The 26,405-nt window shown below is 39.8% G+C and overlaps 1 protein-coding gene across 1 annotated transcript in view; it reads left to right on the plus strand.

The window, feature by feature from the left end:
• LOC114258790 (BRASSINOSTEROID INSENSITIVE 1-associated receptor kinase 1) overlaps positions 1–26,405 on the plus strand; it is a 40,862-nt gene that overhangs the window by 6,759 nt on the left and 7,698 nt on the right. Inside the window, 4 exon segments of the mRNA XM_082914460.1 lie at positions 334–401; positions 20,181–20,241; positions 20,357–20,697; position 26,388. Coding sequence (XP_082770586.1) covers positions 334–401; positions 20,181–20,241; positions 20,357–20,697; position 26,388 — 471 coding nt within the window.

The raw sequence follows: 26,405 nt of genomic DNA on the forward strand, positions 1-26,405 counted from the left end.
TCCGATACGGATATGTCTTCCTTTTTGAAGTATCCATGCTTCATAGTTTATGATGCACAGCCAATATTTATTTTCCTAGGGAAACCTCCATGCTTTGATCTTTTTTATTTGTCCGAGAATCGTTCAAGTTTCAGCTTTCTTTAGATTAGCGATTTATGATATGTTGCTGAAGTTAGAATCTAATTTTTCCACTAGACTCTGCACTAGGATTGTCCGAACCATGGCATTATTTTATTTCATTGAATTGTCTTCCTATCAAAATTTTCAGTTGTGAAGGGAATGTACAATAAGAGTGAACATGCTAATTTCTGATTGCAAATCTTATTCCAATAGGTAGCAGTGCCACTGGAGCCATTGCTAGAGGAGTTGTTGGTGGTGCTGCCCTGTTGTTTCTCACACTTGCTTGGCAGGGCTGGCCCTGAGGTGAGGCGACTAAGGTGGTTGGCTTGGGTCCCCAATTTTGAACAAAATTTAAGACCCCCAGCTAGGGGAGTGTATCATGTGGTGTTATTTCAGAATTACTTCAATATTTGCTCAATTCATTTATTTTCATGTTGTCATATGGTGTTATTTTGATTCGTGTCCGATAGATGTTTAATGTGAAAACTTACACTTTTAGTTAAAAATAACTTTGCAAGTGTATGGAGAGATTAAAATTTTTCCCATAAGTTGAATTTTATAAAATTTATTTGTACTAAATGAAATTATTCATAGAATGTTTGATTTTAATTCAATTGCATTTTTCTAATTAAAAAAATTGTACCTTATTACTATATATTTTTTTACTAGATTGACTCTAGAATAGATAACAAAAAAATACATATCTTAAATGAAAAAAAATTAGCCTTCATTATTATTTTACATGCTTTTTTATTCAGTTAGATGGAGTTAAATAAAAGATTCATGGCATCACTTACTGGATATTAAAATATATAACTAATAATTCATGTTATTAAGTCGTGTAACGCCCTCAAAATAATAACATTAAACCCATCAATATAGACATACATTTATATACAAAAGATCCACATTCTTCAATTCATCAGAGTACTTCATTACAAAAGTATTACATGTTAACAACAAAAGCAAATGTCCTACGGGCTTACAACTTTCCAAGTTAATACTTGGTTACAAAAGAGAGTACTAACTCAATTACATATTAAGCTTTTGGCTTGAATTTACATGTAATACATCAAAAAGAAATAAGACAACAAAAGTGTGTCCGCCTCTAGCCTCCCAAGCTATGTCCTTGGAGGTGGCATGCTACCTGTACCTGAAAATGATGTTCCCATATAGGGTGAGCCACAGCCCAACAGACATATACTAAACCAACTATGAACAATGACTAAAAGATTAGCAATTGATAGATGGCCAACACTGATACATCCACATATATTACATCACAATTTCATAACATACGAGTCTATGTCACTTTTCATTCTCCATCTTTATTTAATAGATAAGCATATTACACATCAACAAATAAGCATATTAGCTGTATCCACACTTCACTAGACAAGCATATGAGCTGTATCTACACTTCTCAAAGATAAGCCTATGAGCTGTATCTTCACTTCTCTAGACAAGCATATGAGCTGTATCTACGGAGTTCATCCCCCATCTCCTCCCAACACTATCCGGTTTAGAGGTACATCCCCCATCTTCCCCTAAACCGCGGAGTACATCCCCCATCTCCTCCTCTACACACAATGCATATAAACACAAAGGTTCTATACATAATCAATCAATACATAAAATTAATGTATTCTATCCGCCGTCATACTCTATGACGCATTCAATCGATTAGTTTTAATTTGCCTAATCATCATGCATTGTCTATAACAATCAAGACTATCCTCCACCGATAGCCCAAAGCAGTTATTTCTAAACAGAAAATAAATGCACAAAATGGATGTTAAATCAACATTTCAATTAGGTGAGCGATAAACGATCCAACTACACCCTCTAATCCCTTCTCTTTCCAATTTCCAACAATTAATTGTACAAATTAATCAATCAATGTAATTAGGGCATTTTCCATAATTAACATTTCAACCCTTCACGGTTTCATTTTCATCAATGTTTCAACATTTACTTCATTCATTTATGCCAAACATGCATTTAGGTTTTATAAAATTAAAACCCTAACTTTTGTAAAATTACACAAAGGCCCAAACTCTCTCAAAATTACCCAACAACCCCCAACATATCGAAATGCCAAAATTTAAAGACAAAACTCATAAAGAGGAGTAGGATATCCCTACCTCAAAAGATGACTCCCAACCAAGAAGGTGAAGAAGACGAAAATGCTCCAACCCACGAATTTCTCAGATCAAAAGATGGCCCTCGACGATCAACAACTTTTTTGTAAAGGCCAAAGGTGAGGAAATCACTCCTACTAGATCAATACCTAGAGAGAAGTCAAGGTTTTAGAGAGAGGAGCTCTCAAAAATGGGTTTTAGAAAAAGTAGGAGAGAGAAAGGAAAGTAAAAAGTGATTTAAAATCACCCAGCGGATAACTCATATACGCATGACCTACTCGAGTGGAGAACACAACGCTCGAGCGCCAAGAACAAAAATCTGGACACGCTCGAGCGCAATAAGGCCCGCTCGAGCGCCAAGACACAAGAGTAAAGCACTTCCGCTCGAGCGCGAAAACCAGTCCGCTCGAGCGTAGATTTCCCCCTCCCAGAACTTACACCCAGAAAGTACTACCCGCTCGAGCGCCAACAAACCCGCTCGAGCGTAAACAAACCCGCTCGAGCGTAAAAATCACATCTGCAGAAGTTTTGTAGGAACACGAAATACTGGAGGTGTGCAATCCCCGCTCGAGCGCAAGAAGACCCGCTCGAGCGGATTGCCTAAAAACTGGACAACAAGGAATTGAAATCAAGGCCTAACCAACCTGTAACAACCCTACTCAAAACATCCTAAAACTCAATCAAGTGGAATTAAAGGACGACAACAAGATAGATACCACTACCAACTTCACGGAACTGAGTTCGGAATACAACAGAATAGTAAAGGGACAACTGGGATCGCTATAACCTCCACCCCTTAAAGAATTTCGTCCTCGAAATTAAACACAAGTTTTTCAAAAACAAGTTTTCTCCATTCTCAACAATATTACAACATAATATTAAACAACCCGACCCATTACCGGTCAATCCCATCTCTTTTCAAGAGGCATTTCACATTATACATAACAACCTGCATTATCAACATGCATTCCTTGAAATCTACCCATTTCAACCTGTTTCTCACAATTTCTTAACACATGCAATGTTAAAACAATTTCCATTAACCCAAAACATTCACAATGTTTTACAACTTAAGGCATATACAATGCTCTTAAAGTTCAACAATATTACAGAATTTCATTACAAGATTACACATCAACAAACAAGTCCGGCTAATTCTCACGGACATCCGCCTCACGTTCCCAAGTGGCTTCCTCCACTCCGTGATGCTTCCACAAAACCTTTACTTAGGGGATGGTCTTGCCTCGCAGGACTTGATCCCGTCTATCTAAGACCCGAACCGGTCTCTCCTCATACGAGGCATCTTTATCTACCTCCAAGTCGGTCTAATCCAACACATGGGACGGATCCGACTCATACTTCCGAAGCATACTCACATGAAACACGTCATGCACTCCGGACAACTGCGGCGGTAAAGCTAAACGATAAGCAACCTCGCCTACCCTCTCAAGGATTTCAAAGGGACCAATAAACCGAGGGGATAACTTCCCACTCTTCCCGAACCTCATCAAACCTCGCCTAGGTGATATTTTTAAGAAAACATGATCACCTATCTCAAACGCCAAAGGCCTCCTCCTACAGTCGGCATAACTCTTTTGGCGACTCTGGGCTGTAACAAGCCTCTTACGGATAAGCTCAACTTTCTTCGTCGTCTCCCTAACCAACTCCAGACCCAACAAAGGTGCATCACCCACCTCGGCCCAACACACTGGAGACCTACACGGTCGACCATAAAAGGCCTCAAACGGTGCCATACCGATACTAGGCTGAAAGCTGTTGTTGTAGGCAAACTCTACCAATGGCAAGTGCCTCTCCCACGTCCCACTGAAGTCTAGGACACAACCTCGAAGCATATCTTCAAGGATCTGAATAGTACACTCGGACTGCCCGTCAGTCTGAGGATGATAGGCCGTACTAAAGGTCAACTTAGTGCCCAAGGCACTCTGCAAACTCTGCCACAACCTAGCAGTAAAACGAGGATCTCTATCTGAGACGATCGTCACCGGGACCCCGTGTAATCTCACTATGTCCCGAATATACAAGTCGGCGAGATGATCCACCGAATCTCTCACGCGCATAGGAATGAAGTGCGCCAACTTAGTCAACCGGTCTACAACCACCCAAATGGCATCACTACCCCGCTGAGTCCTCGGAAGACCCACAACGAAGTCCATAGTGACATGCTCCCACTTCTACTCGGCAATAGGCAAGGGTTGCAACAAACCCGCTGGTCTCTGATGCTCGGCCTTCACTTCCTGGCAAGTAAGGCACTTAGACATGAAAACAGCCACATCTCTCTTCATACCCCGCCACCAAAACTGGCAGCCCAAATCCCGATACATCTTAGTGCCTCCTGGATGCACCGCAAGGTGTGAATGGTGGAACTCTCGAAGTACTTCCTCTCGGCAAGACTCCGGCACAACAAACGGTCACGGTATCTCACACTCTGGTCAGGATACACCGTCAAACCCTTCTCAACTTTCCCACTGGAGATCTTCTCTCGGAAGGACTCTACCTCAAGGTCACCTCTTTGTGCCTCTTACACTCTAGTCACAAGTGTAGGCTGCGCAACAACAGAAAACAAGGTCGCAGTCTCAACAGATTCGCCCAGAAGCAAATCAAACTCACCAAGCGCACCCAACATCTCCCATTCCCGGATGGCTATACAAGCTACATCACTAATGGATTTCCTACTAAGGGCATCGGCCACAACATTGGCCTTTCCCGGGTGATAGTGCAACTCAAAATCATAGTCCTTCATGAACTCCATCCATTTCCTCTGCCTCAAATTCAAGTCTCTCTGTGTAAACAGATACTTCAAACTCTTGTGGTCCGAGAACGCCTCGAACCTCTCACCATAAAGGTAGTGCCTCCAAATTTTCAAGGCAAAGATCACTGCTGCTAACTCTAGGTCATGTGTAGGGTAATTCTTCTCGTGAATTTTCAACTGACGTGAGCCGTAAGCTACCACTTTCCCCTCTTGCATCAATACACAACCCAAACCCTCTCGTGAGGCATCACAATAGACTGCATAACCCAACCCTCTCTCCGGAATAATCAAGACCGAAGTAGTGGTCAATCTAACCTTCAACTCTTGGAACGACCTTTCGCAAGTCTCATTCCACACAAACTTGACCCCTTTCCGCGTCAATCTAGTCAACGACGAAGCTAGCCTGGAGAAATCTTTCACAAACCGACGGTAATACCCAGCTAATCCCAGAAAACTGCAGATCTCAAACACACTCTTAGGCTGTGCCCAATCTTGCACTGCCTCTACCTTAGATGTATCAACAGACACCCCTTCCCCGGATACCACATGGCCTAAGAATTTGGCTTCCCTTAGCCAGAACTCACACTTCCCAAACTTGGCATACAGCCTATGGGCTCTAAGTAACTCAAGCACCACTCGCAAGTGTTCCTCGTGCTCCTCCTCTGAAGGCGAATAGATAAGAATGTCGTCCACGAAAATGACCACAAATCGGTCTAAGAATTCTCAGAAAATCCAGTTCATCAGATCCATAAAGACTGCCAGTGCATTGGTAAGCCCGAATGGCATCACCAAAAACTCATAATGGCCATACCGCGTACGGAATGCCGTCTTAGGAATATCCTCCTCCCTGACCCTCAACTGGTGGTAACCCGATCTCAAGTCTATCTTAGAGAAACAACGGGAGCAATTCAACTGGTCAAACAGATCATCTATACGGGGCATAGGGTACTTATTCTTGACCATAGCTCGGTTCAACTTCCGGTAATCTATACACAATCTCAAGGCACCATCTTTCTTTTTAGCAAAGAGGGCCGGTGCTCCCCACAGCGAAACACTAGGGCGAACAAAACCCTTATCTAGCAATTCTTGGAGCTGAATCTTCAACTCACTCAACTCGGCTGGGGCAAAACGATAAGGTGCCATAGAAATCGGCGCTGTGCCAGGCACTAAATCAATAGAGAACTCTATCTCTCGGTGAGGTGGCAAACTAACGAGATCCTCGGGAAAAATATCCGAATACTCACAAACCACTCTCGGCCATAGAATCTGGGTCTCATCACACTCACTAATGATAAAGCTAGCAAGTAGACCACTAAGCTCTCCCCGCCCTCGCGGATCATACACCGGTGGCAACACACTACTAACCCGATCCCCCAAGAAATGGAAACACTCCCCGCTCAAGGTACATACGGTGACCCTCTAGCGGTAACAATCAATAACAGCTCGGTATGACGATAGCCAGTCCATACCCAAAATAACATCAAAACCCTTCATAGGCATGACAACGAAAGGAAAATGAAGCCTTTGGTCGGCGACCTCTATATCAGAACCCCTAACACCTTGTTTCAAGATCAACTCACCACCAACAGGCGATACTACACATATAAGAGATGCCAATAGTGCTAACTCCAACTCCAACACAGATGAAAATGCAGCAGATACAAAAGAATGAGACGCACCCGTATCAATCAACACACTAGCAACCGAGTTGCAAAACAGAAAAGTATCTCTCACTACTGATGGAGCTGGTACTAGATCCTGCATGGTAACAGCATACACGCGCCCTGTAGGCCCCTGATCCAGCTGCTCACCTGTAGGAGCAAAAGACTGCTGCATGAACTGGGATGACGAAGCTCCCGGGTTGGCCCTCGAGGCCTGCGCAGACTGAGCTGGCTGAAAACTCTGCGTCTGCCTAGAACCAGACGCTCCCGAAGTGGCACTCAACTGCGGGCAAAACCTCTTCAGGTGCCCGGGCTGACCACACTGATAGCAAGACAAGGACTGGCCCCTGCCCTGACTCTGGCCCTAAGGTCTAGCTGATGAAGAAGCAGCTCGCTGACCCCCTCCCTTCTACGGGCAAACCGAAACCTTGTGACCTAGCTGGCCACACTTGTAACAGGTGAAATCCCCCTGACTACCTCTCCCGGAGCCTGCAATCGGCATTGGAAAGGTCGACTTAGCCAAACCACCCTGAGACTGCTGAGGGTTAGGACCCCTCTGTCTCCTGCCGTCACCTTGACCATCTTGGCTCCTCTTGGAGCCTCTCTGCCCCTCATCCTCCTCCTGCATCATGAGCTCCATATGAGCTGCAGCATCCACCAATCGTCTATACTCTCAGATGAAAGATCCACCAACTCTCATCTTGCGGCCTCGCCTCAACTTCCGCTCAAACTCAAAGCAACGGCGTTCCTCGGACGCCACCAGTTCAGGTGCAAACCTGGACAGACTAGTAAAAGTAGCCTCAAACTCAGCCACTGACAAGCCCTGCTATTTAAGCTGGCAAAACTGCTCCCTCAGCTTCTCCCTTGCAACTGAAGATAAAAACTTCTCCTGGAAGGTATTTACAAACACCTCCCATGCACCACCAACACTGCCCTTCTCGTACTTCCGCCATTGACCCGCATCTCCCTTCAGTTGGAAGGATGCCAAGGTCACCTTTAAAGCCCCGTCCTCGATGCCAAGCATCTCGAACGTCTTCTCCATTTGTTCCAACCACTCGTCAGCCTTAAGTGGCTCTTTCGGATCCCCAACAAACTCGTCCGGGTTAGACCGGAAGAATTCCCTCTTCAAGAAAGAAGGCCCTGCCTCAACAACTTGATTATCAGCTCTGAGAATACCCAAGGCCCCCGCTATCTCTCGGGCCAAGGCGCCCATAGCCTGCTGACCCGCTGGCTCGGCCACGTTGGCCTGGCCAACTCCCTCTTACACTGCCAGAACGTCATCCGGTAAAGGCATCTCCTGCCTACCACGCCTGCCACGCCTACCGCGTCCTCGTCTTGACATCCTAATAAAGGTAACCAAGACTATTAGCACATTCACAAATGTGCCGAAGCTATAACACTCGCGTCCTAATGCATGGACAACTGTAATTCATTCCACGTAAGCACATAAACACATAAGCACTTACGAATTTCATTTCTGGATAATGATAGTCCCGAGGCGTTACTAGAGTTCCGGTTAGAAACAGCATTGATCAAGTGCCTTTCCAACAAGACTCACAGAAACCCAACGATCCAATCAACATCCTAGAAACTAAATCCCATACGCACATAGTCACATAAGCATGTTATCAATTAAGCACATAGCATATGACACTACATCTAAGTCTCTATCAAGCGGGACAAACCCATTGTGATCCTAATCACTTCCTACGTACCCAAAGTATTCGAACCCGGTACGCTCTGATACCAAGTTGTAACGCCCTCAAAATAATAACATTAAAACCATCAATATAGACATACATTTATATACAAAAGATCCACATTCTTCAATTCATCAGAGTACTTCATTACAAAAGTATTACATATTAACAACAAAAGCAAATGCCCTACGGGCTTACAGCTTTTCAAGTTAACACTTGGTTACAAAAGAGAGTACTAACTCAATTACATATTAAGCCCTTGGCTTGAATTTACATGTAATACATCAAAAAGAAATAAGACAACAAAAGTGTGTCCGCCTCTAGCCTCCCAAGCTATGTCCTTGGAGGTGGCATGCTACCTGTACCTGAAAATGATGTTCTCATATAGGGTGAGCCACAGCCCAACAGAGATATACTAAACCAACTATGAACAATGACTAAAAGATTATCAATTGATAGATGGCCAACACTGATACATCCACATATATTATAGCGACCCCGGTCTTTTCCCATTCGGTTGTTGTATCCGAACTTATGTTCCGTAGACCCCGTTGTTATATAATTGTTGTTGTTGTCCTTTAATTTCTTATTTTTGAGTTATAGGATATGTTGGGCAGGTTTGAAACAGGTTGGTTGTGTTTGGAAACCAAAGGTTGATGTCCATTTAATTCCAACTAGTGTCTATTAAATTTTCATGATGGTTCATTCAATTCCAATTAGTGATCCATTCATTCCATTAGTGGGATTTTATGACAAACTTGTCCATTCATATTTCTAACTAGTGTCCATTTAATGCTAGTTAGTGTTCATTTAATTTCAATTAGTGTTCATTTAATTTTAACTTGTCTTTTCATTTTCCAATTAATGGGCTTTAATAACAACCTTTCAATATCACTTTTTCATCTCCCTTTTGATTTCAAAACCCTAGAACCATCTTCTCTCTCTCCCTACACACCTTCTCTCTAGGTTTTCATCTCCCTCTAGTGTAAATCTATACTAACTCCTTTGTAAGAAAGGTAGAGTGGGTTGAGGGCTTCATTTTAATCTGAAAGTTTGGCAATTTGGAGCACTTTGGTTTTTGGCCTTCATCTTCTCCATTCGGGTTATTTACTTCGAGGTAGGGATTTCCTACTCCATATTATAGGTTTTGTCCTAAGTTTTGGTATTTTGATATGTTGGGGGTTGTTTGGTAATTTTGGGAAAAACTCTAATTGTTGTAATAAATTAATTTGTATAATTAATTTAGGGAAAATTGGGGAATTTAGTTGAGTTCATGAAATTGAGGAATTTATTAATTAAATGGTGTAGTTGATTTGTTTAATCACTCACCTATGAAAATGTTGGAATTATATTAGTTGATTCATTTATTTCCTATTTAGAAATAACTGTTTTGGGCTATCGGTGGAGGATAGTCGTGATTGTTGTAGATATTGCATGTGGATTAGGAAAAACTGAAACTAATCACATTGGTTAAGTCGCTGATTTTGACTGTTGAATTAATACAGAAAATACGTGTATTGATTGTGTGTTGTATATGCCAAGTGTTTACTACATTGTATATGCATTTTGTTTGGGAGGAGATAGGGGATGTACTCCATGGTTTAGGGGAGATAGGGGATGGACCTCTAAACCGGATTTTGTTTGGGAGGAGATAGGGGATGGACTCCATTAGCACCACTATAAGTGTGCTTATTGATTTATGGAAGTGTTTTTGCATGTTGTTGATACAGCACTAAAATGTGTATCAATCGGGAAGTATGGAAGTGTTTTGGTATGAGCCTTAGTCTCATTTGTTTTGTTGATATTGGAAGAAATGTTAAGGTGATATTTAGTTCACTGTTATAGTTTGGCCAGGTTCTGAGCCATATTGATATAAATGGAAAGTTGAACAAATAATGGAAAATGCAACGTGTCATCGACATTAATGTCATGAAACTGTATGTTGGGAAAGTGAATAGTTGTGTTAACCATCTATTGAATACTATTGCTTTATTCAATGCTTATATTTGGTTTAGTATGTTTCTACTGGGCTGTGGCTCACCCTATACGGGAACATCATTTTCAGGTTCAGGTGATATGCTACCTCCAAGGACTTAGCTTGGAAGGAGTTGGAGTTGAAGACTCTGTTTAGTTTAGTTGTTATTTATTTTATTTGATATTACATGTAAACAATCAAGCCAAGGGCTTAATTTGTAGTTGAGTTAGTACTCACATTTTGTGTCCAAGTGTTGGCTTGGAAAGATGTAAGCCCGTAGGGCATTTACTTTTGATGTTACATGTAATGCTTTTCAATAAGAATACTCTGATGAATGGTATAATGGTTGGTTTTCTTTTATTAATGCATGTCAATGTTATATATTATGGGTTTATTTTGAGCGCGTTACAACTTGGTATCAGAGCGTACCGGGTTCGAATACTTTGGGTACGTGGGAAGTGATTAGTATCACAATGGGTTCGTCTCGCTTGATAGAGACTTAGATGTACTGTTATGTGCTTATATGATAACATGTTTATGTGACTATCTGGGTATGGGATGTAGTTTCTAGGATATTGGTTGGACCCTTGAGTTTCTGATAGTCTTGTTGGAAAGGCACTTGATCAATGCTGCTTCTAACCGGAACTATAGTGACGCCTTAGAACTGTCATTATCCAGGAATGAAATTCGTAGGTGCTTATGTGATTATGTGCTTACGTGGAATGAATTATTGTTGTCCAGCATTAGGACGCGAGTGTTATAGCTTCGGCACATTTATTAATGTGCTAACGTCTTTGTTATTTTTTTTTAGGATGTCAGGACGAGGACGAGGACGTGGTAGGCGTGGTAGGCAGGAGGTGCCTATACCGGAGGAGGTTCCGGAGCAGCAGAAGGGTGTTGGCCAGGCCAATGTGGCTGAGCCAGTAGGCCAGCAGGCTATGGGCGCTTTGGCCCGAGAGATAGTAGGGGCATTCAGGGAGTCAGTTGGCATTCTTAGGGCTGAGAATCAAGCCTAGGTTGTTGTTGCGGATGCAGGACCTTCTTTTCTGAAGAGGGAGTTCTTCCGGTCTAACCCGGACAAATTTGTGGGTGATCCCAAAGAGCCACTTAAGGCAGATGAATGGCTCGAACAGACAACAAAGACGTTTGAGATGCTTGGCATCGAAGACGAGGGGTTGAAAGTGACCTTGGCATCGTTCCAACTGAAGGGGGATGCGGGTTAGTGGTGAAAGTTCACAAAGGGTCGTATAGGAGGTACGTGGGAGGCTTTTGTAAATGCTTTCCAGGAGAGGTTTTTATCTCCAGCTGTCAGGGAAAAGCTGAGAGACCAGTTCTGTCAACTTAAGCAGTCGAGTTCTTCAGTGGCCGAGTTTGAGGCTGCATTTACTAGTTTATCCAGGTTTGCACCTGAGTTGGTGGCGTCTGAGGAACGCTGTTGTATTGAGTTTGAGAAGAAGTTGAGGCGTGGCCTCAAGCTGAGAGTTGGAGGAACTATAATTCGGGATTATGGGCGTATGGTTGATGCTGCAGCCCATATGGAGATCATGATGCAGGAGGAGGAGGAAGGGCAGAAAGGCTCCAAGAGGAGTCAGGATGGCCAGAGTGATGGCAGGAGACAGAGAGGTTTCACTCCTCAACAGTCTCAGAGTAGCTTTTCTAGATCAACTTTTCCAGTGCCAAGTGCAGGTTCGGGGAGAGGCAGTCAGGGAGACATTACCTGTTTCAAGTGTGGTCAGTTGGGCCACAAGTCTCCGGTTTGCCCGCAGAGGGGAGGAGTACAGAGAGTAGCATCTTCTTCGGCTCGATCTCAGAGCCAGAGTCAGGGTAGAGGCTAGCCACTCTCGTGTTATCAGTGTGGTCAGCCAGGGCACATGAAGAGGTATTGCCCGCAGTTGAGTGGCACATCTGGTGCATCTAGTTTGAGGCAGACTCAGAGTCATCAGCCAGCTCAGTCGGTTCAGGCCTCGAGGGCCAATCAGGGGGCTTCATCTTCCCAGTCTGTGCAGCAGTCTTATGCTCCTAGGGGTGAACAGGTTGATCAGAGACCATCTGGGCGCGTGTACGCTGTTACCGCGCAGGATCTTGTACCGGCGCCATCGGTTGTGAAAGGTACCTTCGTGTTTTGCAATTCGGTTGCTAGTGTTTTGATTGATACGGGTGCATCTCATTCCTTTGTGTCTGCTAGATTTGCATCTTTTTTGGAGTTAGAGTTAGCATAGTTAGCATCTCCTATTTGTGTAGTGTCACCTCTTGCGGGTGAAATGATCTTGAAACAAGGTGTTAGAGGTTGTGATATAGAGGTCGCCGATCATAGACTTCCGTTTCCTTTTGTAGTTATGCCCATGAAGGGCTTTGATGTTATTTTGGGTATGGACTGGTTATCGTCATACCGGGCAGTTATCGATTGCTACCGCCAGAGGGTCACACTATGTACCTTGAGCGGGGAGTGTTTTCATTTTCTGGGGGACCGGATTGGTAGTGTTTTGTCATCGGGTTATGATCCGCGAGGGCGGGGTGAGCTTAGTGGTCTACTTGCCAGCTTTGAGAGTGGTGAGTGTGATGAGACCCAGATAGTGTTGCCAAGGGTGGTTTGTGAGTACTCGGACGTCTTTCCCGAGGATCTTGTTAGTTTGCCACCGCATCGAGAGATTGAGTTCTCTATTGATCTAGTGCCCGGCACGGCGCCGATTTCTATGGCACCTTATCGTTTTGCCCTAGCCGAGTTAGTTGAGTTGAAGATTCAGCTTCAGGAGTTACTAGATAAGGGCTATATATGTCCTAGTGTTTCACCGTGGAGAGCACCAGCCCTCTTTGCTAAAAAGAAAGGTGGTGCTTTGAGACTCTGTATAGATTATCAGAAGTTTAATTGGGCTACGGTTAAGAATAAGTACCCTATGCCTCGTATAGATGATCTATTCGATCAGTTGAAGGGTTCTCGTTGTTTCTCTAAGATAGACTTAAGATCGGGTTACCACCGGTTGAGAGTCAGGGAGGAGGACATTCCGAAGACGGCATTCCGTACGCGGTATGGCCATTATGAGTTCCTGGTGATGCCTTTTGGGCTCACCAATGCACCGGCAGTCTTTATGGACTTGATGAACCGAATCTTCCGGGAATTCTTGGATTGTTTTGTGGTCGTTTTCGTAGACGACATTCTCATTTATTCACCTTCAGAGGAGGAGCACGAGGAACACTTGAGAGTGGTGCTTTAGTTACTTAGAGCCCATAAGCTTTATGCTAAGTTTGGGAAGTGTGAGTTCTGGCTAGAAGAGGTGAAGTTCTTAGGCCATGTGGTTTCTGGGGAAGGGGTGTCTGTTGATACATCCAAGACGGAGGTAGTGCAAGATTGGGCACAACCTAAGAGTGTGTTTGAGATCTACAATTTTCTGGGATTAGCTGGGTATTATCGTCGGTTTGTGAAGGATTTCTCCAGGTTAGCTTTCCCTTTGACTAGATTGACTCGGAAGGGAGTCAAATTTGTATGGAGTGAGACTTGTGAAACGTCGTTCCAGGAGTTGAAAGTTAGACTGACCACCGCTCCAGTCTTGATTATTCCGGAGAGAGGGTTGGGTTATGCAGTCTATTGTGACGCCTCACGAGAGGGTCTGGGTTGTGTGTTGATGCAAGAGGGGAAAGTGGATGCCTATGGCTCACGTTAGTTGAAAATACACGAGAAGAATTACCCTACGCATGATCTAGAGTTAGCAGTTGTGATCTTTGCCTTGAAGATTTGGAGGCATTATCTTTACGGTGAGAGGTTTGAGGTATTCTCGGATCATAAGAGTCTGAAATATCTATTTACACAGAAAGACTTGAAGTTGAGGCAGAAGAGGTGGATGGAGTTCATTTAGGATTATGACTTCGAATTGCATTATCATCCGGGGAAGGCCAATGTAGTAGCCGATGCCCTTAGCAGGAAATCTGTTGGTGACATAGCTAGTATAGCCATCCGAGAGTGGAAGATGTTAGGTGCACTTGGGGAGTTTGATTTGCTTCTGAGCGAATCCGTTGAGGCTGCGGCCTTGTTTTCTGTTGTTGCGCAGCCTACACTTGTGACTCGAGTGTTAGAGGCTCAGAGAGGTGACCTTGAGGTAGAATCTCTCCGAGAGAATATTTCCAGTGGGAAGGTTGAGAAGGGTTTGATGGTGTATCCTGACCTGAGTGTGAGATACCGAGACCGTCTGTTTGTGCTGGAGTCTTGCCGAGAGGAGGTACTCCGAGAGTTCCATCATTCACGCCTTGCGGTGCATCCGGGAGGTACTAAGATGTATCAGGATTTGGGTCGCCAGTTTTGGTGGCAGGGTATGAAAAAAGATGTGGCAGCTTTCGTGTCTAAGTGCCTTACTTGTCAGCAAGTGAAAGCCGAGCATCAGAGGCCAGCGGGTTTGTTGCAACCCTTGCCTATTGCCGAGTGGAAGTGGGAACATGTCACTATGGACTTCGTTGTAGGCCTTCCGAGGACTCAGCGGGGTAGTGATGCTATTTGGGTGGTTGTAAACCGGTTGACTAAGTCGGCGCACTTCATTCCTATGCGCGTGAAAGATTCGGTAGATCATCTTGCCGACTTATATATTCGGGACATAGTGAGGTTGCACGGGGTCCCAGTGACGATCGTCTCAGATAGAGATCCTCGTTTCACTGCCAGGTTGTGGCAGAGTTTGCAGAGTGCCTTAGGCACTAAGTTGACTTTTAGTATGGCTTATCATCCTCAAACTGACGGGCAGTCTGAGCGTACTATTCAGATCCTTGAGGATATGCTTCGGGGTTGTGTTCTTGACTTTAGTGGGTCATGGGAGAGGCACTTGCCTTTGGTGGAGTTTGCCTACAACAATAGTTTCCAGTCTAGTATCGGTATGGCACTGTTTGAGGCCTTGTACGGCCGACCGTGTAGGTCTCCAGTTTGTTGGGCTGAGGTGGGTGATACACCTTTGTTGGGTCCAGAGTTGGTGAGGGAAACGACAGAGAAAGTTGAGCTTATCCGTAGGAGGCTTGTTACAGCCCAGAGTCGTCAGAAATCTTATGCCGACCGTAGGAGGAGACCTTTGGTGTTTGAAGTAGGTGATCATGTCTTTCTGAAAATATCACCTAGGCGGGGATTGAAGAGGTTTGGGAAGAGCGGGAAGTTATCCCCTCGGTTTATTGGCCTTTTCGAGATCCTTGAGAGGATTGGTGAGGCTGCTTATCGTTTAGCTTTGCCACCGCAATTATCCGGAATTCATGACGTGTTTCATGTAAGTATGCTTCGAAAGTATGAGCCGGATCCATCACATGTGTTGGATTGGACCGATTTAGTGGTTGACGAGAATGTCTCATATGAGGAGAGACCAGTTCGGGTCTTGGATAGGCGGGATCAAGTTTTGCGAGGCAAGACCATTCCCTTAGTGAAGGTTCTGTGGAAACATCACGGAGTGGAGGAAGCCACTTGGGAACATGAGTTGGAAGTCCGCCAGAAATATCCGGACATGTTTGTCGATATGTAATCTTGTATTTAGATTTCGTAATATTGTTGAACTTAAGAGCTTTATATATGTCTTAAGTTGGAAAATATTGAAAATGTTTTGGTTTAATGGAAATATTTTGAAACTTGCCTCATAATGGAAGTTTAGTGTAACATTGAATATGTTGAATATATTGTGGAATTGGAGTTATATCATGAAATTGAATATGATATGGAAATGGGAATCATGTATATTGAAAACTGTTGAAATTGAAAGGAAATTGCATATTGATAGTGCAGGTTGATATATATATATATATATATTGTGAGATGCCTCTTGATAAGAGATGAAATGACCGGTATTGGGTCAAGTTATTTATTATTGTAATATAATATTGTTGGAAATTGAGAAAAACCTGTTTTTGAAAACTTATGCATAATTTCGGGGACGAAATTCTTTAAGGGGGAGATGTTATAGCGACCCCGGTCTTTTCCCATTCGGTTGTTGTATCCGGACTTATGTTCCGTAGATCCTGTTGTTATATAATTGTTGTTGTTGTCCTTTAATTTCTTATTTTTGAGTTATAGGATATGTTAGGCAGGTTTGAAACAGGTTGGTTGTGTTTGGAAACCAAGGGTTGATGTCCATTTAATTCCAACTAGTGTCTATTAAATTTTCATGATGGTTCATTCAATTCCAGTTAGTGATCCATTCATATTCCATTAGTGGGATTTTATGACAAACTTGTCCATTCATATTTCTAACTAGTGTTCATTTAATGCTAGTTAGTGTTCATTTAATTTCAATTAGTGTTCATTTAATTTTAACTTGTCTTTTCATTTTCCAATTAATGGGCTTTAATAACAACCTTTCAATATCACTTTTTCATCCCCCTTTTGATTTCAAAACCCTAGAACCATCTTCTCTCTCTCCCTACACACCTTCTCTCTAGTTTTTCATCTCCCTCTAGTGTAAATCTATACTAACTCCTTTGTAAGAAAGGTAGAGTGGGTTAAGGGCTTCATTTTAATCTGAAAGTTTGACGATTTGGAGCACTTTGGTTTTTGGCCTTCATCTTCTCCATTTGGGTTATTTACTTCGAGGTAGGGATTTCCTACTCCATATTATAGGTTTTGTCCTAAGTTTTGGTATTTTGATATGTTGGGGGTTGTTTGGTAATTTTGGGAAAAACTCTAATTGTTGTAATAAATTAATTTGTATAATTAATTTAGGGAAAATTGGGGAATTTAGTTGAGTTCATGAAATTGAGGAATTTATTAATTAAATGGTGTAGTTGATTTGTTTAATCACTCACCTATGAAAATGTTGGAATTATATTAGTTGATTCATTTATTTCCTATTTAGAAATAACTGTTTTGGGCTATCGGTGGAGGATAGTCGTGATTGTTGTAGACATTGCATGTGGATTAGGAAAAACTGAAACTAATCACATTGGTTAAGTCGTTGATTTTGACTGTTGAATTAATACAGAAAATATGTGTATTGATTGTGTGTTGTATATGCCAAGTGTTTACTACATTGTATATGCATTTTGTTTGGGAGGAGATAGGGGATGTACTCCACGGTTTAGGGGAAGATAGGGGATGGACCTCTAAACCGGATTTTGTTTGGGAGGAGATAGGGGATGGACTCCATTAGCACCACTATAAGTGTGCTTATTGATTTATAGAAGTGTTTTTGCATGTTGTTGATACATCACTAAAATGTGTATCAATCGGGAAGTATGGAAGTGTTTTGGTATGAGCCTTAGTCTAATTTGTTTTGTTGATATTGGAAGAAATGTTAATGTGATATTTAGTTCACTGTTATAGTTTGGCCAGGTTCTGAGCCATATTGATATAAATGGAAAGTTGAACAAATAATGGAAAATGAAACGTGTCATCGACATTAATGTCATGAAACTGTATGTTGGGAAAGTGAATAGTTGTGTTAACCATCTATTGAATACTATTGCTTTATTCAATGCTTATATTTGGTTTAGTATGTTTCTACTGGGCTGTGGCTCACCCTATACGGGAACATCATTTTCAGGTTCAGGTGATATGCTACCTCCAAGGACTTAGCTTGGAAGGAGTTGGAGTTGAAGACTCTGTTTAGTTTAGTTGTTATTTATTTTATTTGATATTACATGTAAACAATCAAGCCAAGGGCTTAATTTGTAGTTGAGTTAGTACTCACATTTTGTGTCCAAGTGTTGGCTTGGAAAGATGTAAGCCCGTTGGGCATTTACTTTTGATGTTACATGTAATGTTTTTCAATAAGAATACTCTGATGAATGGTATAATGGTTGGTTTTCTTTTATTAATGCATGTCAATGTTATATATTATGGGTTTATTTTGAGGGCGTTACATATATCACATCACAATTTCATAACATACGAGTCTATGTCACTTTTCATTCTCCATCTTTATTTAATAGATAAGCATATTACACATCAACAGATAAGCATATTAGCTGTATCCACACTTCACTAGACAAGCATATGAGCTGTATCTACACTTCTCGAAGATAAGCCTATGAACTGTATCTTCACTTCTCTAGACAAGCATATGAGCTGTATCTACGGAGTTCATCCCCCATCTCCTCCCAACACTATCCGGTTTAGAGGTACATCCCCCATCTTCCCTTAAACCGCGGAGTACATCCCCCATCCCCTCCTCTACACACAATGCATATAAACACAAAGGTTCTATACACAATCAATCAATACATAAAATTAATGTATTCTATCCGTCGTCATACTCTATGACGCATTCAATCGATTAGTTTTAATTTGCCTAATCATCATGCATTGTCTACAACAATCAAGACTATCCGCCACCGATAGCCCAGAGCAGTTATTTCTAAACAAAAAATAAATGCACAAAATGGATATTAAATCAACATTTCAATTAGGTGAGCGATAAACGATCCAACTACACCCTCTAATCCCTTCCCTTTCCAATTTCCAACAATTAATTGTACAAATTAATCAATCAATATAATTAGGGCATTTTCCATAATTAACATTTCAACCCTTCACGGTTTCATTTTCATCAATGTTTCAACATTTACTTCATTCATTCATGCCAAACATGCATTTAGGTTTTATATAATTAAAACCCTAACTTTTGTAAAATTACACAAAGGCCCAAACTCTCTCAAAATTACCCAACAACCCCCAACATATCGAAATGCCAAAATTTAAAGACAAAACTCATAAAGAGGAGTAGGATATCCCTACCTCAAAAGATGACTCCCAACCAAGAAGGTGAAGAAGATGAAAATGCTCAAACCCACGAATTTCTCAAATCAAAAGATAGCCCTCGACGATCAACAACTTTTTTGTAAAGGTCAAAGGTGAGGAAATCACTCCTACTAGATCAATACCTACAGAGAAGTCAAGGTTTTAGAGAGAGGAGCCCTCAAAAATGGGTTTTAGAAAAAGTAGGAGAGAGAAAGGAAAGTAAAAAGTGATTTAAAATCACCCAGCGGATAACTCATATACGCATGACCCGCTCGAGCAGAGAACACAACGCTCGAGCGCCAAGAACAAAAATCTGGACACGCCCGAGCGCAATAAGGCCCGCTCGACCGCCAAGACACAAGAATAAAGCACTTCCGCTTGAGCGCGAAAACCAGTCCGCTCGAGCGTAGATTTCCCCCTCCCAGAACTTATACCCAGAAAGTACTACCCGCTCGAGCGCCAACAAACCTGCTCGAGCGTAAACAAACCCGCTCGAGCGTAAAAATCACATCTGCAGAAGTTTTGCAGGAACACGAAATACTGGAGGTGTGCAATCCCTGCTCGAGCGCAAGAAGACCCACTCGAGCGGATTGCCTAAAAACTGGACAACAAGGAATTAAAACCAAGGCCTAACCAACCTGTAACAACCCTGCTCAAAACATCCTAAAACTCAATCAAGTGGAATTAAAGGACGACAACAAGATAGATACCACTACCAACTTCACGGAACCGAGTCCGGAATACAACAGAACAGTAAAGGGACAACCGGGATCGCTATAAGTCGTGTTATACTTGAATTCATATTGAAAAATAGTCAACCCTAACTTGCTAATTTTATACGTTGCTTGAGTTATGTCGAAAATTCTCATCCTTACCCCTAATTAATTTTAGTTATTATAGCATTGGTAAGTTAAAAAATAAAGATTCGATTCAACTAATTGAAGTTTAACTATTATATATATATATATATATATCTATATTTGTTATCTAAATTTTGTTAAATTATAGTGCAATAGAAATAAATTTTTATCCTTTTTGTTTTATCCAAACAAATATATTTTTTTTTTTGGTAATGATATATGAAGGGCCCAATTTAAAAAATTCACCTTAGGCCCCTAATAACTCAGGCCAACCCTCTTGCCTGGTGGCCGCGAAGGAAACTAGAGAATAGATTCTTTGATGTACCTGGTTAGTGGACCAAGTTGAAAATGCCTTAAATTGATTTTTATTTATATTTTTTATGAACAAGGCTTAAATTGATTGTTACGGTGTTGTATAATGCATTTCCCCTTTCTCTTTGCAGCTGAAGAGGATCCAAAAGTTCATCTAGGATAGCTCAAAAGGTTTTCTCTGCATGAACTACAAGTTGCAACTAATAGTTTTAGCAAAATAAATATTCTAGGAAGAGGTGGGTTTGGTAAGGTATACAAAGGACGATTGGCCAATGGCTCTCTAGTGGCAGTAAAAAGACTAAAAGAGGAACGCACTCAGGGTGGGGAGCTGCAGTTTCAAACAGAAATGGAAATGATCAGCATGGCCGTCCATCGAAATTTACTGCGTTTGCGTGGCTTTTGCACGACACCGACAGAATGATTTCTTGTTTATCCCTTTATGTCTAATGGAAGTGTTGCCTCATGCTTAATGGTAATAGGCATTTTACCTATCTAAACATTACTATAAAGTATACATTTTATTTTGCCTATCAACTGTTTCATGTTTCTGCTCCAACCATGCTCTTTATTTTAGCTATTCATCCAAATACTATTAATTTTATAAAATGCCACATCAGCAATAAAAATGGAGGGAAATAACCCTAATGATTAAATCCATTTTGCCTAGCCTTGAAAGCTAGCTACATGTAGCTAGTGAATGTGAGTTGAGCTAAAATGCCTAATTACATGCCTAGTGCATTGGAGTTGAAAAAATTGAGTCATACTAGGCATTTTACCTAACAAGCATTATATGGCTAGTGCATTGGAAATGCTCACTACTTGCTTGCATCTTCATATGCTTCCCTTTTTTAATCACTTGTCAAGTATTATATTCATTAGAACTTTTAGTAGATTTGATACAATATGCTTTATTTCTATTCCAATTCCCAATTTGATACCAAGAGAAAAGGTTTGTTTAGTTTGATTTTTCAAAAATGGTTTTGACACCCTATTTGGTTTCAATTTTCTGAATTTAATTTTCTGAAAATTGAGATTTTTATTTTTTGCATTTTTTTTTTGTTTTTAGGGAATTTTTTTAATATTTTATTTTATTTATTTTACTTTTTAGATGCACCTAATGTAGATGTACCTAAAAAGTAAAATATTTGTAAAATAATATTTTTAAAAAAATCAATAAACACATAAGAATACAAAAATGTACTGAATTTTTTTTTTTTTGGTATTTAATGAATTTTTTAAAGATTTTTTTTTAGAAATATTAAACTTTTTAATTGTATTTACATTAAGTGTATCTAAAAAGTACAAAATTTGCTTAAAATATTAAAAAAAATCACTAAAAACAAAAAGTGCGAAAAATAAAAAGCGCAATTTTTAGAAAATGGAAGAAAATTTTCATATTTTAGTTTTTTTTAAATACTTTTTTGATGCATCTGAAAAGTTTAAAAATAAAAGAAAAGAGGGAGACTAAAATAAGAAGCGGAAAAAACACTAGAGGCAAAAGAAAACTGGGAATTAAAAATAAAGTTTAATTTTCATATTTTTTTTTGTCTTTAGTGAATTGTTTTTATTTTTATTTTTATTTTTTTAGATTTCTTCACATATACTTTACTTTTAGGTGCTGACAGTTAAAAAATTATAGTTAATCCAAAGTTTTTGAGCAAATGTTGAAAAATTTTAAAATCAATATTTCCAACCCTGCTTAATCTCTACAATGTTTGCATGATCTCATTTTTTCATTGTTGTAGGGGATTTTTGGTGAAAAGCCCCTTCCATGGGGCCTATTTTGTGTGAAGCCCGCGGATGAAAACAATGGCCCCAAAAGCCCCTCAATTAAAAAAAATAGCATGAATTGACTGAAATGCCCATCCATATAAGTGGGGAAATATGAAACAATTGCACCGTTTCTCTCCCCTCCCTCTGTTTCATCGATTGCAAACCCTCCTCTCCTCTGAATATCATCATTCGAAAACCCTAGCAACGATTGAAACCCTTCTCTGAGTCTCATTACTCTCGCTCTCTGGAGCTACTTCGTTACAGTTTTGTCGATTGAAACCCTAGCAACGTTACAGGTTCATTGCTTGCGCTCGAATTGAACTCGACATTACGCTTTTCTGTCTCTCTTAAACCCTTCTCTAAGTCTCATTACTCTCACTTTCTGGAGCTACTTCGTTACAGTTTCGTCAATTGAAACCCTAGCAACCTTACAGGTTCGTCGCCTGCGCTCGAATCAAACTCGGCATTACGCTTTACTCTTTCTCTTGGACACACATTTTACAGGTGATTTTTTCCTCTTTTTGCTAGTTTTTCGATATTATGAAGTCTTTCTGGGTTTGTTTTCATTTTGGGAGTGGTGTATGAGATTACGTTGGGTGAGTAGAATTTGAGATTTTTGGTTGCACTAAGGATCATTTGTTTTAAAATTTTTATCACTATCTTAAAATACTTTAAATTACTAAATCATGTGAGAATGTTAAGGTTTAAAAATTTTGAAAACTAATTTAGGTATTTCGGATTACAGAGTAAAATTTTACTTTAACTCTAGCCTTTGCTCATTACGCATTGATTTCCGTAGTGTTTTGGTCCTGCAATTTCAATGCTTTGAAATTGACTTGCTTCATGAATTTTTCAAAGTAAAATTTTACTTCCAACCAAAGTAAAATTTTGCTTATTACAGAGAAAAATTTTACTTTAACTCTAGCCTTTGCTCATTACGCTTTGATTTCTGTAGTGTTTTGGTCCTGCCATTTCAATACTTTCAAATTCACTTGCTTATAATGAGAGTAAAATTTTACTTTAACTCTAGCCTTTGCTCATTACGCTTTGATTTCTGTAGTGTTTTGGTCCTGCAATTTCAATGCTTTGAAATTGACTTGCTTCATGAATTTTTCAGAGTAAAATTTTACTTCCAACCAGAGTAAAATTTTACTTATAATGAGAGTACAATTTTACTTATTACAGAGTAAAATTTTACTTTAACTCTAGCCTTTGCTCATTACGCTTTGATTTCTGTAGTGTTTTGGTCCTGCAATTTCAATGCTTTGAAATTGACTTGCTTCATGAATTTTTCAGAGTAAGATTTTACTTCCAACCAGAGTAAAATTTTACTTATAATGAGAGTACAATTTTACTTATTACAGAGTAAAATTTTACTTTAACTCTAGCCTTTGCTCATTACGCTTTGATTTCTGTAGTGTTTTGGTCCTGCCATTTCAATGCTTTCAAATTCACTTGTTTATAATGAGAGTAGAATTTTACTTATTACAGAGTAAAATTTTACTTTAACTCTAGCGTTTGCTCATTACGCTTTGATTTTTGTAGTTTTTTGGTCCTGCAATTTCAATGCTTTCAAATTCACTTGCTTCATGAATTTTTCAGAGTAAAATTTTACTTCCAATTAGAGTAAAATTTTACTTCCAATCAGAGTAAAATTTTACTTTCAATAAAAGTAAAGTTTTACTGGCAAACAGAGTATAATTTTACTATCTCATTACAATGCTTGTGCATTTTGTTTAGTGCTTATTTGTTTTGTCACATTGTTGTTTAAAGTAAAATGTTACACTGTTGATATAGGGAAACTTTTTAGTGTTTTAAAATGGTTGTTACAAGAAGAAAATGTGGTGATGATGATGATGATGATTTTGAAGTTCCACTAACGGTTATACAAAAGAAAAATGTCCCTAAAAAAAAGAGCAAAAGTAGTAAAGAAAGTTCTTCGAAGTTGAATATTGTACATGGAGTACAGGAGAGGGAGAACTATATGAAACAATATAGGTCAAATATTGTTTCATTGATAAACTTAATGCGAGACACAAGGTTCACTAAAAGACACATTACTGCCCTTGAGAGAACACCTTTTGGGATGTTGTTTAAATGTTTTTGGAAGAATGATGATGTGGTGTTAAAGAAGTTCAAGAAAGTTGATGATAATGTCATGGATGTGATCAAATCTTATAACTTTCATGCAAAGGGATTTAAGCTTGGGGGGAAAACATGTGACATAGGGGACAGTGACGTTAATTTGATTTTTGGGATAAAATCGGGAACGAAAAAAGTAGATGTGTCATATGGGAAGAAACAAGAATCACCTTTTGTGCAGAGAAGGTTTCGTAATATGTCAAGAATATCTGTAAAGAGTTTGCAAGAGGCATTAGGAGATGCATTGGAAGTCACAGCGAGAGTTGATGTTGAGGATGTTGCACGAATAATGTGTCTATTTGTTGTGGCGACTTTGCTATTACCAACAACTGGTCTAACAGTTGGATGGGCTTTTGTTGCCCTTGCAGAAGATTTGGAAATGATGAATTCATATGCATGGTCGACTGCAATTGCATCCACGTTGACTACTTCAATCCATTCTTCATTTGGAAGTCCTGAAAATGTCACTGGATGTGTACTTCTTCTTTTGGTAAGTAAATTGAACTACTTGAAATATTATGCAATCTATCTTTAGAGAATTAACTAATTTTGATTTTTTATTTTATAGTACTGGTTATGTGAGCATACTACCCTCATTCAACCTCAAGGAAAAAATTTGTGTCCAAGGCTCCTTCGATGAGACTAATCAACGTTGAGAAAAAAGCTAATGAAGAGGTCATTGCAAACACTAAAGCCCGAAGAGGTATCATCTTTCCAAACTCAGCCTTACTGGTTCACTTTGCTTAAAATTATACTTACATAATAAAATCTTACTCTTGAACAGAGTAAAGTTTACTTACAGTCAGAGTAAAATTTTACTTTGAAACATAGTAAAATTTTACTTACTCTTGAACAGAGTAAAAGTTTACTTACAATCAAAGTAAACTTTTACTTTGAAACAGAGTAAAATTTTACTTACTCTTGAACAGAGTAAAAGTATACTTTAAATCAGAGTAAAAGTTTACTTACAATCAGAATAAAATTTTACTTACTCTTGAACAGAGTAAAAGTTTATTTTAAATCAGAGTAAAAGTTTACTTTAAATCAGAGTAAACTTTTACTTTAAATCAGAGTAAACTTTTACTTACAGTCAGAGTAAAATTTTACTTACTCTTGAACAGAGTAAAAGTTTATTTTAAATTAGAGTAAAAGTTTACTTTAAATCAGAGTAAACTTTTACTTACAGTCAGAGTAAAATTTTACTTACTCTTGAATAGAGTAAAAGTTTACTTTAAATCAGAGTAAAATTTTACTTACAGTTAGAGTAAAATTTTACTTACTCTTGAACAGAGTAAAAGTTTACTTTAAATCAGAGTAAAAGTTTACTTTAAATCAGAGTAAACTTTTACTTACTGTCAGAGTAAACCTTTACTTACTCTTGAACAGAGTAAAAGTTTACTTTAAATCAGAGTAAAAGTTTACTTACAATCAGAATAAACTTTTACTCCAGTGGTTAAAGTTTGCTTAATTGTTGGCTTCTTTTCTTTTTTTATTTTTCCAATGCAGGTAAATCACAATGAACTGAAGCCCATTTCCAGAGAAGAAATGGAACTCATTTGCAATGATGATGAAGAAGATGCATTGGACATAGAGGAAAATTTGGAGACTGAAGAAGATGCATTGCACATGGAGGAAAATTTGGAGACTGAAGAAGATGAAGATCATATAGCTGAAGCTTTAGGAGATGATCAACCTTTGAAGCACTTCATTGATCTTCAAAAGGAAAACAAGAGGCTGAAAAGTGAGAATATGGCGGTGGTTGAAGAACTGAAGAAAACGAGGGAAACAATGCAAAAAATAAAAGAGGATCAAGAGGCAAAAACAAAAGAAATGATGGAAAAGATGAGCAACACAGAGAAAGAAATGGAGAAACTGAGAAAAGAGATTGAAGTACTCGAATCTGAAAATAAACAGTTGGTTGAACATATTGAAGAAAATGCAGTTCATGCAGTGACCCAACGTTGTGTTTCTAAAGAAATGCCACATGCTAAAGAAGTAGAACAAGAGCATAACTTTGGGATTCAAACTACATTGAAAGAAACACCAATAGTCTTAGAGCCATTGCAAACATCCATGGTCAAGAAAATCAAAATCAAGGCGAGGAAGAAAAAAGAGATGTCTAATTTTGAATGTGAGCCAAGAGAGGCAAAGAAAAAAAAAGACCACAAAACAAGCAATTGAAGTGACATCAAAAGAAGTGATTTGTGTTGACAACTTGCCTCTAAGCCAACCAAAGCCAGCTGAAAGGGTTTTGTTTCCAGATAA

This window comes from Camellia sinensis, chromosome 2 (genome assembly GCF_055761805.1).
Source record: "Camellia sinensis isolate YWXY chromosome 2, ASM5576180v1, whole genome shotgun sequence".
In the NCBI taxonomy this organism is placed as follows: domain Eukaryota; kingdom Viridiplantae; phylum Streptophyta; class Magnoliopsida; order Ericales; family Theaceae; genus Camellia; species Camellia sinensis.